The sequence below is a fragment of the Sinocyclocheilus rhinocerous genome, unplaced genomic scaffold (assembly GCF_001515625.1).
Source record: "Sinocyclocheilus rhinocerous isolate Xijiao unplaced genomic scaffold, SAMN03320098_v1.1 scaffold1419, whole genome shotgun sequence".
Taxonomy (NCBI): domain Eukaryota; kingdom Metazoa; phylum Chordata; class Actinopteri; order Cypriniformes; family Cyprinidae; genus Sinocyclocheilus; species Sinocyclocheilus rhinocerous.
Genome location: NW_015664679.1, coordinates 527,826 through 545,000, shown reverse-complemented (window position 1 = coordinate 545,000; position 17,175 = coordinate 527,826). Strand labels below are relative to the sequence as shown.

The following is a 17,175-nucleotide window of genomic DNA, read 5'->3' as shown; positions in this document are numbered from 1 at the left end:
TATAGGCAATTAAAGGCTCATTATTATGAATTGCATGGTTTATTAATATAAGCGTGCGATTAGTCGACTAATCGCTTAAAATGAACGGCTATTAGTCGATCAGAAAAATCTTTAGTCAAGGACTAAGCACTAGTTAGGATTAAAATGGAATGGACACTGGTCAGGTGCCTGGTTAGGACATGGTGTTACAAAGCCAATGATTTCCATATTCATCTAAAACAAAAGTTGTGCAAAAGTGACTGATAATTGTCTTTTCCATCCACAGCAAAGGAATCCCAGTCCATCTCTCAGTGATGAGAAAGAAGGTAGCTTGTCTGATATAGTCCTACAGAATGAACTGAAGGTTAGTCCACCTACATGAAATACTGGAGTCTGATATTAATTCTGAGCTAGTTCTGTAGGAGCTCTTATTTATGTACAATGCTTGTTAAAAGGTTGGGGCCAGTAAGATTTTTTATTTTTGAAAGAAGTCTCTTACACTCACCAAGGGTGCATTTCATATCTTGCAATGAGACTTTATATATCAGGATCGCAGCTTGGTTTATTGTAATTACTCACAATTTTACTTTAAATCAAGTCAAGTCAAGTTGAGCTTTATTGTCATTCCGCTACATGTGGGGACATACAGTGGAACGAAATGTCGTGCCTCACAGGACCACGATGCTACATAAATACAGACATACAACAATGAAGTAAAACAGTATAAACCTATACACAACTAACCTACTGACAGATTTTGACTATAAATATACTATATATAAATGGTTACCTATACATAAAAGATACAAACTATACAAATGCTTCACATAAATACTGTAATTGTGCAAAGAGAAACATTGTAAGTCAAGCAGCTGGCTGGGGAACAGTGCAGGATGATTTGTAGTGCATGAGCATGTATGTATGTATCTCGCAATTGCGACAACTTATACTTGCATCTCTATCTTACAGTTGCAGCTTTCTTGTTATTTTGACCTTATATTTCACAGTGTGATTTTATATCTTGTAAATTTTACTCTTTATCTTTCAATAGCAACATAATGTCTTGTAGTTGTGACATATACTACACAATGTGACTATATCAATTATGGCTTTGATTCTCATAATTAAGTCTTAATTCTCATAAACAATCAGCTTGTAACACTCCAAAGAGAAAGGAAAACTTGAAATCGCATCATATGACCCCTTTAAGGCTCATTACTTTACATGATTATTAAAGCTCATTATTTAAAAAAAAAAACATTTTAAAATGTAGTTAATGCATTCCTTTGGCAAAGCTGAATTTTCAGCAGCCATTACTTGTCTTCAGTGTCACATGATCCTTCAGAAATCATTCTAATATGCTGCTTAATATTTCTGTGGAAACGGGACTTTTTTCAGGATTCTTTGATGAATAGAAAGTTCAAAAGAACAGCATTTATTTGAAACAGAAATCTTTTGTGACATAATAAATGTATTTACTGTCACTTTTGATCAATTTCCAGACTTTTGAACGGTTGTGTAAATTGTATTGTGGGTCTCCTTAGGATGATTTTACTTTTATTTTCTACAGAATTCATTTTTTTATGTTTTTTTTTTATTTCTTTATCATTATCATTCTTGTTTTTTTCACAGTTAACTTTTCACCTGCTAATTTTCAGTCGCTCATGTTTCCTCTGCAGGTGGAGCAGCTGACTAAGGACTGGTCTGACAGTTGGCGTGATAAGCGAGCCCTGTTGGAGCGCTACAGTGTGGACATTAATCAGGACAGAGCAGGAGTTCTCATTCACTCGCTCTTGCCCCACCTCATCGCTCTAGAGCCAGACGTCCTCAGCACAGGGGTCACCATCTACCACCTTCGGGTAGAATTATTCAGCTAGTTACTATAGTTAGTTAGTACACATTGCTTTTTCCTGTCACATCCTTGTAACCTTCAGCTAGCCTTTTCTCTACAAAATCCTTTGTCCTTTCGGGTAATTAACCTATGATTCTTTCTCTTTTCCCTCCAATAGATTCTCCCTTCACTTCTCTTCTATCTTTTCTACTCTTGTTCTGTGTGCAAAACTCTTGAGATACCTCTCACAGGAAGGTAAAACAGCCCAGAGCTTTGGTCATGTGGTCCAGACATTCCCTCCTCTTCTTTTCACTTTCCTCTTTCATACTTTTGTGTGATTGTGCAGGAACATTTTAGTGAGAGTTACTCAGTGGTGTTTACGTAAATCTGTGCTAAGAGGTTGGTCCTGATAGCCCATAAAAGGTTTACGGCTGTGCAATTTCAACAGTTTCCTTGCTTTGAAAAGCTAAAGCCACCTGGGAATGATTGTGCGCCCATGTGTCCGGGGTTATATAAGCAGGTATTTTATCCTTCATAAACAGTAGACAAATCCTTTGCTTGGCTTTGAGGTGTATAAGGAACAAAAAATAAGACATGGAAGAAGAAAATGTTTTATTTTGGACTAAATCCTCTTAACGACTTCTATTAATGTTTGTTTTATTTTGGTGCTACAGGAAGGGGTAACAAGAATCGGGCCTCAGGATGACAATCTGGAAGAGCCTCACATAGGTATCTCATATTCATCTCAGCATCTTTAAGTACTATGGTCTATTTACATCTGGTAATAACAGCATTAAATAGTGCTGCAGGGATGACGTATTTTTGTAGGCCAAAAACCAGAAACAATTTTAGAACTTCCAGTTCCATCGTCCCAAAATCAATGGGTTTTTTGAATGGGTGTTTAGTTAAATGCCTGAAATATCGCCTACAGTTAATACAAGCATAAGACATTTTCACATTTTATTCTAAGGCCCCTTGTGACATTTTTAAAAAAGCTTTTACTTGTCTTAAAAAAGATGGTTGCTAACAAGTGACTAAATGAGACTACAGAGGTTGTCAGTGATACCGTCATCACTCATCTACTTAGTTCACTTTCACAGCCTCCTTGTGTTTGAGCATTCTCTTGCACACTTATTCAAACTGATTCTAACTCAAAATTTCAGTAAAAATGTTTGTTTTTTATTATTATTATGTTTTTTTTTTCTTCATATAAATGAAGTCTGGAATTCAGAAGCTGAAAGTCTGAGTTGTCAGAAGCTTGGTGGTGGTGACGTTGAAGCCATGCAACCGTGGTGTTGATTATTTATAGGCTACATTTAACATTTGACTTCTGGCGACTATATTCATTTTTTCAAGTTGTGTTCATTTGTGAAGATTATCATGATAAACAAAACATGTAATGTAAGTATAATAAACATTTGTTTGTCTCAGAGCTTATTTTCTGCAATAATCCAAAAGCCAATGGAAATATCTTGTTGGGTTGGCCTACAAAAATATGCCATCGTTGCAGCACTCTGTACTAGTGTAAATGGGATCCAAAGCATCGTGTGATCCGATCACTCAAACCACTTTCGGAGGTGGTCAGGGACGCATATATACAAAAATAGTCTGTTAAAGTCCTGTTTAGCAATATATTTGTTTTAAGTGGACAGCAGTGATTGACTTGCTCCTCAACCCCTCAGTCTTGCCAGAAGGTTCCTCCTGCGAGATTGAGAATAAGAGTGGGGTGGTGACTCTGAAGCCGGTCTCAGGGAACATCTGCATAGTCAATGAAAGAGAGATCAATGAGCCCTGCAGACTTGCACAAGGTAAATGAAACGTTCAAAATACAAACCATTATACCCAATTCATGTAAAATAAAATCCAAATAAACAAAACAAAATAATATATTTACATTAGTAGATACTGGGAGTATCCTGATGTATCACTGTACATCTCTATTTCCCCTAAGGTGCAGTGATTACCTTAGGAGGACTCCATAAGTTCAGGTTCAACCACCCTGCAGAGGCAGCTATTCTGAGGGAGAGAAGACGGGTACAGTACATGTTTTGTAATGCATATATCCACTAAAATGACCTTGAGATTAGATGGCTAAAGCCATTTTGCAAAAATGGCTCAGAAAATTCTAGTTAGTTCTGGAAAATGGAATAGCATCGCTTGTTTGTGAATGCTACTTGTTTTGATATTTTGCATCTAGTACTATGTCATTCAGACATTAAGTATGACTTATTTATGCTTTAGACATTTTTTAAGTTGTCAAAAGAGACTTTTTAAAGGGTTAATTCACCCAAAAATGACAATTGTTATAATTTACTCATTAAACATGATGATTAGACATTGTTACATACCAGAATTTTTTTTTGTTTTATAAAGTTACTACATTAAAACATAATGCACAAAATTTAGTACTTAGAATTGCTTGAATTAGCATTACTGTATATATGTACTATATATATCAGTGCTTCCCACAGACTTACACTCTATGTGTGGCGGCACTTCCCCTGGGGAAAATTTTTTTTTTTAATCTATGTAGACCAGTGATGGAGGTCTGGTCAACAACTCTACAGAGCTCAACTCATCCAGTTCTGATTTAAGGTAAATGTTTTGTTCATTCAAGAGCAGTACATTTTTGAACCATAGATATATTGTACAAGTTCATGGTGTTTCTAAATGTTGAACTGGTAATGAGCCCTCTGGAGAAACTGTTGTTTATAGAGTTTGCATGGTGTTGCTTGGTTACTATAGTGAGAATGCAGACAACAAAAGAAAGGAGGGATGGAAGTAAACTAGTTTGTTTGCTGTGTTACTGTAACTTTCTTTAGATCTTTTGTTTCAAATTTTCCAGAACTAGTGGTCATATATCTGGTTGGCTGGTGCATCAATCTCCAGCGTATGAGTTTGTGTCTGTTGTGTGCTCAGGGTTGCAGAAGCAGGTTGTCATGAGAACGGCAATGGGACGGCTCCCAGACAGCGACTAGAGGAGCAGCAGTGGTACATAGAGTGTTCATTGTACTTCAATTAATACTGTGTGATAGGAATTGTTTTGGTTTTCTAATGGTTACAAGTAGTGGATTCGTTAAACTTTGGACATTTTGTCATGTTTCAAATTGGTACTCTTTCAGCGTTTCCCACAGACTTACACTCTACTTGTGGTGGCACTTCCCCTGGGGGAAATATATATGTATATAATGTAAATATAAAACAGCAGACGGGCTTATTGAAAGTGCAAATTCATTCCCTGCCAGCAGGAGGCGCATTTGGAGCAGCAGAAATAGCGGTTTCCCCGGTAACGGCTGTAATCATTGCAGCGCTGCGCTCATGAATGCTACTTTATCAGGCATTATAGGAAAGATTAAATGAAAATGACATCAAAACTTTTCTGAAGACAATCGGTTCCCTTCAAAAAAGATACATTCATATAAAAATGCCGCGGTTGTCATGAGAACGGCAATGGGACGGCTCCCAGACAGCGACTAGAGGAGCAGCAGTGGTACATAGAGTGTTTACGAGAGGAGATTCAGATGGAGCAGAAAAGAGCGGAGAGAGATCTGGAAAGAGAGCAGGCACGTCTCCGACAGCAGCACACTGAGAGTGAGTTGTATTCAAATGCATGTTTAGCATTCAGAAAGGTTTAAAATATATAAAATGCTCTTCAGTAAGTAACTTTATTTCTCCTGAAATGTAGGCTTTTAAGAAATGGATTAAGACATTGGTTATATTTTACACACTTTGTGCTGAGATATTTTTATTTTGGCAGCACATACACAGTCTTAAACAAAGCTTAAAACAAATGAATATTGAATAAGTGACAATTAGAAATCGTCCAAATTTCAAATATAAAGCCTTACCTTACTCTAAACTCTGGTTTCTTTTGCATCTAAAGTCAAGCAGTGGATCGTGCAGGAAAAGCAACGGCTTGAAGCCCACAGGGAAAAGGGAACATTGGAGTCAGGGGTTCAGACAGATCTCATACTTCATAGTGGATTATCAAGTCAGATGATGAAGGAGAAAGGCAGTGCTGAAAGAGTCCCACCATCACCTTTAATGGGTGACAGGAAAAGAGTGGTGCAGGAGGAGCTGCTGAAGCACCATGCATTGCGCAGAGCTGAGAACCGTGTGCGCCGCAAAAGGTTACATTACCAACTGGAGAAGATTGCACGAAAGCGCCATCTGTTGGAGGCGAAGCGAGTGCTGCAAAGGCTAGAAAATGAGCTTCTACAAGGGGGCGATGAAGCCTCATCTCCATACCTGGGCTACTCCTCAAAGTCCAGGGGACGTCCAATGACTTTACGAAGGCATTCATTTTCTGCTGATCTGCTGTCCCGACTGTACCCCCAGCACACTCCTATTTGCAGGTGGGTGTAATCATTTGCTGAGTGACGAAAGGCTCTAAAGGAAGGGTTGTGTGGAAAGCTCTTATATGGAGATGATGCATACGTGCTAACCTTTTGCATGAGATCGCTCATTTATAATCATTTAAATGTATTAATATTAGAGCAATGTTAAGAACAAATCCAAGTGTTTTAGGCAGATTTTTTTTGTGAGAAGTTCTCCTTTGCATGCAAAAATAAATAAAACAATGCAATTGTAAGTGAATGAGACCCACTGTGCATGCTTTGGAGTTTACCTGGTCTAAAGAATAAAGTAGTAAATCTTACCGAACAAGGTGTTATTCATGTTTAGATTACATTAATATTTAAAACGATTATTTCAATAACACCAAGAACAGTGGATTGTGTTTTTACTTTTAAAAATATAGATTTTATTCTTTTTCTCCAAACAGCCAGTTCCTCAAAAGGAATAGATCTTCTGAGTTTACAGTGTCTCTATCTGGCTTTGCTTGTGCCACTAAATGGGAATCAGATGAATGTCTCCGAGATCAAAAGATTAGAAGACGTTCAAATACAATGCCCTCAAGATATGATCAAGGATCCTCAAGTTTGGCCAGTTTTTCTGACAGCATCAAAAGTACCATAAAAGATGCAAGTTCAACTGATGCTACAAAATTAAAAACTGCCTCCTCTAAGTTGATAGTCAAGAACAGCACAAGTGTCCAAGACAAGAATTGTCTGGACTCGAACACCAAAGCCACTAGAAAAGTATTACCAATAATAAAACAGAAAACTTCTGTGAAGGGAACAAAGACTCTGTCTCAAGGTGGAAATAAAGGTTTAGAGACCATACGCAAGGTTTTTTCCCACTCCGTTGGCTCTGGGTTCAGAAGTGCTTTGGCAAAAGTTTTCCGCAAGCCACCATCAGGCTCACGGCGACATAGAAGTGTAAAATCTGTGAATAAAACGATAAGTCAGCTTAATGAGAAATCAAACAAAAACAAGACTGTGAAAGACTTTGAGCAAAAACAGGAAAAGTGCCCTATCAAGCCGACAATGTCTTATGAAAGTTTGGAGCAGCTTAACTCACTAAAACATAAGCAACAGAGACAATGGCGTAGTGCAGAAGTTCTAACGAGTACCAAGCAATGGGTTGCAGTGCAAAAAGAAACAGCTGGATGGGTGGAACATGGTGGTTGGGAGGATCCGAACGGATCTTCAGATTGTGATAGTATCTTCTCATTGGATTCACTGTCATCAGCTTATGCTACAGCTCTGGCTGAGCAACTTCAGCAGGAGGAATGTGATTCCAGTGACGCTGAGTGTGAAGACAGTCAGATGTCTCAAGATTCTCTTGTTATGGAGAGCAGTGGGAAGCATGTGACTGCCAGACCAATGCTGAGGTTTAAAAAAGTTTCAAGCCACTTAACCACCCCTACAATACCGGCTTCATGCAGCTCTCAGGCAATTGGCAATAAAGAGCAGATGAGAATATCCAAAGATGTACCTGCAGAGGTTTTCTGGAGCCTTAATGGTAGTCAGAAGTTGAAAACGGAGAATGGCCAAGGCATGGCTAGAGAGCCTTCACACATCTCTTGTCTAGCATCTAAATCAAGACCTTGTAGTGGTGCAAGTATGAGAGAGACAGAGAATCTACTTGCTCTTACTGATGCTTGGTCATCTACTGATGCAGCAGACAGTCCCAGAATCATCAGGGCTTCAGGACACTTGATCAAACAGGATCCACACACACTAATAGAGAGCAGTAGATGCCAAAGCTCTACAAGCCTGGATCTATCAGACAACATGAATGCCTCAGAAAGCCAGAGCTCACCTCGTTCTGACTCCACTCAGGATGGAAATACAACACTTGAAGAACAAAACGACACATCCTTTGAAAATACCCTGTTGTTAGAGAATGATCTCAGTTTTATCCCAGGGCAGGAGAGCTATTTTAATGAACTGACTACCAATGCAGGACCATGTACAACTCACACAGTCTGCGACTCTACAGACTCTTCAGATGGGGAAGCAGACCCAAATACCCCAACCACTGAATATGAACCACTGAATCCCACTGTGACTGAAGCATTGCTGATCAACTCTTGTTCCAAAGATGGTGAGATCTCAATAAATACCACTTGCTTCCCAGTTAACTCTAGTAGGGAAGATTTACATGTTAGAGAGGAGCCATCATCATCCCCAGTGTACCCTGAGGATTGTTCTCTGAAGTCAAACTTAAACCTGACAGCAGGTTATCAGGCTTCAACATGTGACAATGCAGAAGATCCAGAAGTTAAAAACTCTAAAACAGCACAGATTCTAAATGAATCACACAACAATGCAAGCATTGCCAATGGCAAAACCATTGAACACTGTGATGAAAAAAAGAAGTACTTCTATACAAAACAGTGCACAGAAATGGCTTGCACAACAGATACCAAAGATTATGCATTGACAATCGAACAATCAGACAAGCATGGCGGAGAAGTTAATAGATTTGTCAGAAATGGCGAACACTTTGGTGTACAGTTGGAGAATGAGCCAGTCATTGGAGCATGCAAAATGAAAGACCCTCATGCAGGCTTTGTGGGAAATATGAAGCTTCCAAAGAAAAGTTATGAATATGTTTCAGACACCGAGACAGCACTTTTAAATATGGATCAGGAACTGTCATCTGCTTGTTCAACAACCAATGCAGAACCTGTAAAAAATAGATCTCTTTTGAAAAACTGGCTAACACCTGATATGATGGAAAACACTGATCAAGAAATAAAAAAAATTAACAAAAAAATAAAAAATGCACCATTAGCCAGTGATGATCACAAGACTTTAATCAGCAAAGATCACGTTAATACTTTTAGAAATGACAGTAGTGTATGTGATAGTGGGCTGACACAAACAAATTGTACTTGCCTGAAATCCACTAGGAGTGCAGAGATTAAAAACACTATTGACAACAGTACAGAGGATAGAAAATATGCAGGCCAGATTGCGGAAAGAAAGGCCGATAACCGATATTTTCAGATGAGCGACTCAGCAATTAATGATAAAATATCAGAGGTGGTGAAAGAACATTTTATGATGTCTCTAAGAGAAGACTACAGTGAAGATCAAGAGCCAAACACAAAGAAAGAAAATACTTCTTCAGCTAAACTTGATCACTTGAAGTCCAAAACAAACAAACATGAATTTAATTACAAAAGTAGTCAGGCTGGACATGGTGAGAATAATAGTTCCCAGACTTTCTCATGTATGTCAAAATCAGAGATTCATACAGACAACTCTACTGTGCACTTGGATAACGGCAATGCACAAACAGAATCAAGACATTCTTTGACTTTAAAGGACCACACAATCTTGAACTCCAGTGGCACAGAAGAGCATATTGTAAGGATGAAAGAGAAGAAAGTTGAACAAGAAAGTCCAAAATGTGGATATGTCAGTGATAACATGGAATCAGTACTATACTGCACTATACAGGAACAGAGCACAGATAAACTAAAAACAAGTGAATCAGTGGTATCGTGTGTCAAAGAAACTATTGTTGATGTGAATAGATCAAAAGAGAACATTATTGTCTGCACCCAACTGAGAAAGGAGTATGTTGATGCTTCAAACCCTGTTCAAATGAAAGATTGCATCAGCGAAGGGGATTTAGAGGGTGGTAGAGTCACAGTATTAAAACCACTGCTTCCCTGCATGTTTGCACATGATACTTTATCTCTTAAGCTGACAAATGGGTTGGAGAAAGTTCAGAAAGTAAATCACTGCTTGCACCAGAATGCACAGGTAGTTGACAACAAAACAAAACTAAATGAAAGTGCACTGATCTCTAAGGAAATGCACAATTGTGATGATAAACCACTAACCTATGGACATTCAAGACTTCTGAATGAAACTTTGTGCTCACCAAGTGAAAACTGTCTTATGAAGGTCTCAACTCCAGGAAAGTCCAGTAAATGCAGCATTCCTCAGGTGTTATTGTCCTCTGACGCAACAGTGAAACATACTGTCTCAGGTATACACTCTGAATATGTAGCTGATACTTTTCAGCAAACCATGGAGGCACAAAATAAAAAGACATGTTCATATAACTCTTCAGTATCAAGTATGGAAGATTACCACTCAACAGTGGATGGCAGTTACCCAATTCCTGAAGCCCTGCCTTTAAGCAATCTTGCATTTTATGAATTTGGTCCAGGAAATCTTGGAAAACATAATGGTTGTGTCAGCCAAGATGAAACTGCCACTATCAGTAGTAATTGTGATAAAGACAAAGAAAGACATGTGGAGCACATACTCAGCGGTTACTCTAAAGATTTAAGAAAAGACGCCACCATTTCAGATTTAAGCCAGGCACCACAAAGAACACAAATGCACAATTTGCTTAAAACCTGTGAAACTGGAAAAATCAACAAGGATCAGTCAATCTACACAAGTAATCAAATGGAAATGGTGGTTACATCTCAGTATAATGATGGCAGCATCAAAGGAATGCAAAGTTGTGATAAACAACAACTGAAAAATCAAGAGCCAAACATGCCTAAAAATCACCAGTCAACTTGTATGCAAAAAAGAGAGCCTGATAAATCTGTTGAGGTATATCGCAATGCAAAACAAACTCATTGCAGTCAAAATACAAAGGAATATTATAATAACACATGTAAATCTACAGACAGAGCAGAACATGTCACAGCAGCGAATGCTACAAAACATTTTGTTGGCAATGGTAATGATGACAGACGGAAAGGAAAACAAAAGCGATACAGAAAGGCCCACTTTATAGCACCTCCAAGTTCATCCACTGATTCTGCACCCGATTTATCTTTGGATGAAAGTACCACATCTAAAGGTCATGTGTCTCGTACCAAACCTGCTTCTCAAGCAAACCTGCTTCCTACCGGTCAAAATGCTCTTGGCAAATACAAAAGTTCTCCACTTGATGAACAAAGCATTCCTTTACCTTCAGCAATTAGTCCAAGATCATTAGAAGTACAATCAGGACAGAGATACACCCAGCAGCCTAGACAGATACTTACCATACGCAGCGAAGCTGGGATTGAGACCGTTGCATGTCAACAAGATCATGGTTCTACTGAAGAAATGCCAAAGATAGAGATGACAGAATCAAAGGGTGATAAAGACATTACTTTAAGGAAGAATGCTTCTTCCGAGGATATTTCAGTTTGTGTGGAAGACCACGCTCAGCCATTTGAGGAGACTGTCCCACAGACAAGAGATTCTGCAATGCATTTTGCTTCAAGTGATATTAACCCATTTATTCATTCAAGAACTACTGTGGCGGTTAACACAGCAGTCCACAAAAAGCAGGCCTTTGGAAGTGCAGCCAATTTATCCTGCAAACACTCTCCACTCAATAGTTCCAACAAGAATATGACAAGGTGCTGTAGTGTAGACAATGGCCTAAATATTCAGGACTCCCCTTTCAGTTCCCATTTGAGCGCATATGTAATTCATAAAGGCCTCTCTAGCACACTGAGTAGTAATGAATATTCTAGAGATCAAATTTCTTCTGAACCTTTGCTGAAGGCAGCTTCCTGTTCCTCTAGCAGTTCAAATAAGCAGACCCTAACAGCTTTGAAATGTGACTCTTACAATGGTGCTTCAGGTCAAGTTGACGAAATAGTGCTGGTCTACTCCTCTGAGTATGAATCTCAGGAACATCCGAGTCCAAGCAGGTGTGATCAAGGCACACAAACCATTGAGGTTAATAAGGACCTTAAAAGGAAGAGCCGTCACAGAAGAAGCAGCACCCAGACACCAGTGTCCAAACCAGGGAATGGTGCCCCAACCACGTGGACAAGTCTGCAGAACATGTCTGAACATCTCTCTGACCTGATACACAACACCTCTGATCTTCTGGGGAACATACAGTGTATGCGAACAGGGGAAAAGCCACCAAAATATGACCAGCCTAAACACTGTTTCCAGGTTTCATCTGGCAGTAACTACAAGAGGGACTGTTGTACACAAACTTCACTGGACATTGGGGTCCAGACAGAGAACGCTCCAAGGTCAACAAATGCTACAGCCCATGAAGTAAATGTTATTGTTAAAGTCATTGGCTCAGATATTTGTAATGTGTCCCAGCTTGATGGTGATGCCAAGATTTTGAAGAATAAATGTGAAAGTGAACAGTCCTATGAAAGGATTAAAAGCCTGCCTGATTTACGTCCCAAAAGTTCAAAGGTGACTGAGAGTCAAGATTTTCTGATTCCTCCCCAAAAGGTTCTGTCACTAGAGACTCTTGTGCCAAATCAGGATGCTCCCACTTTGGAAGCATTTGAAGGAAACACAGTAGATAATTCCTGTAAGAAGTCTTCATCCAGCTACCTTGGAGCAAAACGCTCGCATATGAAGCAAGAGGAGAAGCAGACTTGTCATAGAAATGCAGACCTAAGGAATTGCTTTAATAAACAAATTATGCTTATGGACCGTGCATGCTCCCCTATTCTTACAGTGAAGGCTGCAAGATACACCCAGCAAAGACAAGTAAAAACAACCCATGCTTCAACAAACCATAAAACCGAGGGACAAGAGAATCAGTACTCAAATGTATACAATGTGCCATTGAAAGGTCATAAAATGGCCAACCATGAGAATAAGGTACTAGATCAGGAGAACCTTTGTATCCTTCACAGTAAAAATGCAAGAACAGCATCTACATCAGCGTCATCTGTGACCTATGAAAACCTGAGTGACCTTAGTTGTCCAAATCTAGGTGGATCTGATGACTTCTCAAATAGCATCTGTCCCCGCAGCAAATGCATGAAAAATGAGAGGAATGAATATTCTCATGAAGTTGAAGACAGGGTAATAAGTAAACCCAACCATTCCCCAACTCAGCCACAAAGAATGTCCCTCTCCCCTCCAAGCAGTACCATTGGTGTCCAACGTGCATCCTCCTCCGATAACGTCAGACAATCTAAAATGGAAAACGTAGAAAGACCTCATTTTTTAACTGTGAACAGTCATTTGAGTCACAGATCTTCCGAGTATGTAATAAAGAGTTGGGATCATTCAAAACAAAGTACTGTGCAACAGCAGGAAGATGACGTGATGTCTCTGGTGCCAAGCGAGTGCAACACAGATGTTCTGGTCAGCATCAATCCTCTGGCAGAATCCAGCACACTCAAAGAACATCAGTGGATCCCTAATGTTCTGCCCATGCACAACAAATTTACTAACTGGTCTGGCATTAATCAGCAGCCACCATCAACACTTAGTAAAATTCACAGACCAACTGGACCGCACTTGACAAAGCTCAGCCCCAGTTACTGGCAAGAGCCATCAGAAAAAACAGACAGGAGAGCACAAGAAATTGAGAAGCTGAGGAAAGAACGTGAGCAGGTTTTAGCCTCTGTACATATGGATCTGAGCCCTCATCAGCTGACTGTTGAACTCACAGAGGCCAAGCTGCATTATGGCCAAGGGGAAACAGACACTCTGCTTAAAATTCTCAAGTCTGGTTCTAAAAAGGCATCTTCAGCCTGTAACAAACAGGAGCTCCTTAACAGGTCTGTTTGACCTGTGATTACATATTATTTGAAGTATTACTTCGAAGTGTACAATGAAGTTTGTACAATATTTAAAGCGGTCATGAACTGCCTTTGTTTTTTATTTTGTACTGTTCTTTGAGGTCCACTTATAATGTTATCAAGATTTTTACATCAAAAAACATAATTTAGAAGTAATAGGTTATTTTCTGTCCTGCTTTGACAGCCCTCATCAGAAATCTCTGTTTTAAGTATAAGGCCCACTGCTATAATCGGCTAACAGTTGTGTATGTTTGACAGCCTAGATCCTTCATAGATGGACGCTACTGTGATTTAGGTTTAAAACGCATAAATACTCAGTATATATCAAACGATCTGTAACAATAGACAAAGCAATAGTGACCACGTAATAAAAACGGTTACTCACACTTGTGTGGTGCGACATGACTGTCAGATCCAAAATAGTCGGCACAGCATTGTCTTTTATTTTCAATCTGTGTCAAATTGTGCCTTGTTTGTAAATGAATCCTCGATAAAATAAAGTGAACAAAGGACCAAGTTCTTACTGATGTGGTCTGGCACTTCATTACAAATAAAGTTCATCAAATAAAGTTTAGCATTTTTTTCTGCATAGACCTGTATTTGCTGCTCTTCTCATTTACCTACTATAGGCACGAATCGGTGGGCGGGGCTAAACAGGCAGTGATGTAGAAGCAGGCATTGTTCTTCTTCTGCGGAGGCGGTGTTTAGCCACACTATTACATCATAATGTGGCATATTCCACAACCTGTCGTTTTGACAGATTGGCTTCAATATAAGCTGTTTTTAGACTAACAAGAAAGTTTCGAGTTCTGAAACTTACAGAATGTTTTCATAACACAATGACCTCTTACATGTCAAAAGATCAAAGGAATTTTGATTTCTCAGTTCATGACCCCTTTAAAGTTTTTTTTTCTTTGGAAATACATTTAGGGTGCTTTCACACTAGCACTTTGATGTGTACCCAGGTTTGTTTGTCATCAGAATTTGGTGCATTTGGATGATGTGAATGCCTCCAGCAGAAATTTATGTTCTTTACAAACATTTGCAATATATTTGATCATATAGACACAAGCACATTTCTGTGTTGACGCATGGGAAACCAAACCAAATGTTCAAAAGCCGTAGTACAAAACTGAGATGAGCAACACTATGTATTTTGCTGCCGTCTCCTACATGGTCATTAACAAGCAATAAAACCTGTGGTTTAGACCCAAAAAAATATAGTGCATACACAATGCACTCAAACTGGGGCCAGGGTAGGGGAGCATTCCAACCATGGTTCAAAGCAAGCAATTGGACCAAGTGTGAAAGCACCCGTAGTTTTTAGAGCTTGTTATAAATAGAATTCTATTCTGTCATCAGGCACAGGAAGAGCATTGAAAGTTTGAGAAAAGACAGAGAAGCCCGTCTTCAGATGTGCCGTCGGGCTCGGAGCCTCAGTCCCAGTAAGCATCGGATCCCTATAAATTATGAGGAGCAATCTCAAAGAGTTTCAGACCTGCCAAGCAGACGCAGGGAATATCTGCAGCAGCTCAGACAAGAGATTGTCGAAACCAGCAGGTGATTTGGAAGTTAAACTTTAAAAGTTAAATTTCGTTGTAATATCCTAGAATTCTACATACTGAACCAGATGCTCTTTCACAGAGTTCCTGATTCACCAAGAAGGGAGGGTCAATGTCCATCTGACATTGAGCTTCTATTGCGTGACTACAGTCGAGCCCGTGAGGAGGCAAGAGCAGAGATTGCACGTGCACGAGACCGACTCCGTGAGAGGACCGAACAGGAGAAGAGACGACTACAGCAGCAAGCTCTCTCACAGGCAGTGAAGGTCAGTGACACTTGATCATTTTTAAAACTTAAAAGAATCAAGAATGATCAAGATTTGCTGTTTTAAAATAGTTTTGCATAATTTCTTTCCCTGTGTCTTATGTAGGATGACCTGCGGTTTCGCACACGCATTAGTAACAGTACTTTATGTAGTGGTTCGAACCTGAGTCTTTCCTCAGGGCCCACTTCAGGGTATAACAGCAGCAATGCTGCCTTACTTAAAGATATTACCTCACCATTAATACAGGTAAGGAACCACACTAAAAAGTTTAACATGCTTCCATAATATTTTAATTTAAAATGCTATTTTTCAAGCTCTTCGCCTCATTCCTCAGGTAAACGGAGTCTCAGAATTCAAAGTAAGGACTCGACCTCCAGTGATCCCGTTGCAGACTTCAAAAGCTCAGCGTAGATGGCTTTCAGTCCAGGGTAAGCGATAACCCATAAACAATTGAAAACCCAATGGCTATGTTTCGAATCCACTTAATTAATCAGATCTCCTATTCTCTCTAGATGTCAGCCTGGAGACATCTGTGACTGGATATGAGTCCTCCTCCACTCCATCATCTCCTCCCTGTGCTCGACAGCGCACTCTCTCCTTTGGCTCTCCTTCATCTATATCAACTTCATATCAGGATATCGCACACTGTACTCTTGCCAGTGCTATTTCTGAAGTATGCTACTTTCACGTTTCAAAATATTCAAGAGCATGTCGATATCAAATGCTTCATGGACTTGCTTGTTTGTTTCAGGTATATTTGGCCTCTGGCGGTGATGCGAGGAATCTGCTGGCTGGCAAGGCAGCTGCTGGTTGGAGGTACACTAATTTGCATATTTTGCATGTATAAGCCTCTTTAGATGTATTCCGTCCTCACGTTCCATTTCTCACCAGGCAACAAGGTGTGGAGAGAGGCGTTCAAGTCTTTCACAAGGCTACTTCCAGACCCTCAGCTCATGGGTTTCTTGGAGCAGTTGAGCTGGAGAGACCTTTGGCCAGTCTGTGGTCTATAGTTCAAGATCACTCAAAGACTCACCTGTACCACGAGTCTATTAAATCTGCCTGGACACGACCACTTGACAAAAGCACACAACTAGGTAAAGCTCAGTGCACAATATATGATTTTGACAAATTTCTGGGATTGTAAGGGATTTCTTTTGTCTTAGGGTAAAATCGTGAGTCTTAGATCATCTAGTGTCACATGTTCACTGATGGGCAATTAATGGTCTTTGTGATGCTACAATGTGACCGCACCTAAGGCTCGCATGCACTGAATAATCAGTACGTGGTTTCTGCAAGTCTTAATTGGCCTTTCCATAAATGAAGACCTAAGAAGATCATAAATCAGAGCAGAAAGTCTTAAAGGGATAGTTCACTCAATAATGAAAATTGTCATTAATTACTCACCCTCATCTCATTCCAATCCTGTAAGACCTTTGTTTATCTTCGGAACACAAAGTAAGATATTTTTGATGAAATCCAAGAGCTTTCTGACCCTGCATAGACAGCAGTGCAACTACCACATTCAAGTCCCAGAAAGGTAGTAAGGAGGATATCATTAAAATAGTTCATGTTACATAAGTGGTTCAACCTTAATTTTACAAAGCTACGAGAATACTTTTTGTGTGCAAAGAAAACAAAAATAAC

At 39.5% G+C, this 17,175-nt stretch overlaps 1 protein-coding gene across 1 annotated transcript in view; it reads left to right on the top strand.

The window, feature by feature from the left end:
- LOC107730214 (stAR-related lipid transfer protein 9-like) overlaps positions 1-17,175 on the top strand; it is a 57,832-nt gene that overhangs the window by 30,191 nt on the left and 10,466 nt on the right. The window contains exons 14-30 of the mRNA XM_016540976.1: positions 266-343; positions 1,659-1,838; positions 2,485-2,539; positions 3,493-3,618; positions 3,762-3,844; positions 4,344-4,405; positions 4,730-4,805; positions 5,305-5,401; positions 5,694-6,165; positions 6,594-13,682; positions 15,066-15,263; positions 15,348-15,531; positions 15,637-15,777; positions 15,866-15,959; positions 16,044-16,204; positions 16,283-16,347; positions 16,423-16,625. Of these exons, the coding sequence (XP_016396462.1) occupies positions 266-343; positions 1,659-1,838; positions 2,485-2,539; positions 3,493-3,618; positions 3,762-3,844; positions 4,344-4,405; positions 4,730-4,805; positions 5,305-5,401; positions 5,694-6,165; positions 6,594-13,682; positions 15,066-15,263; positions 15,348-15,531; positions 15,637-15,777; positions 15,866-15,959; positions 16,044-16,204; positions 16,283-16,347; positions 16,423-16,625 (9,364 nt within the window). The remainder of the gene's footprint in view (positions 1-265; positions 344-1,658; positions 1,839-2,484; positions 2,540-3,492; positions 3,619-3,761; positions 3,845-4,343; positions 4,406-4,729; positions 4,806-5,304; positions 5,402-5,693; positions 6,166-6,593; positions 13,683-15,065; positions 15,264-15,347; positions 15,532-15,636; positions 15,778-15,865; positions 15,960-16,043; positions 16,205-16,282; positions 16,348-16,422; positions 16,626-17,175) is intronic.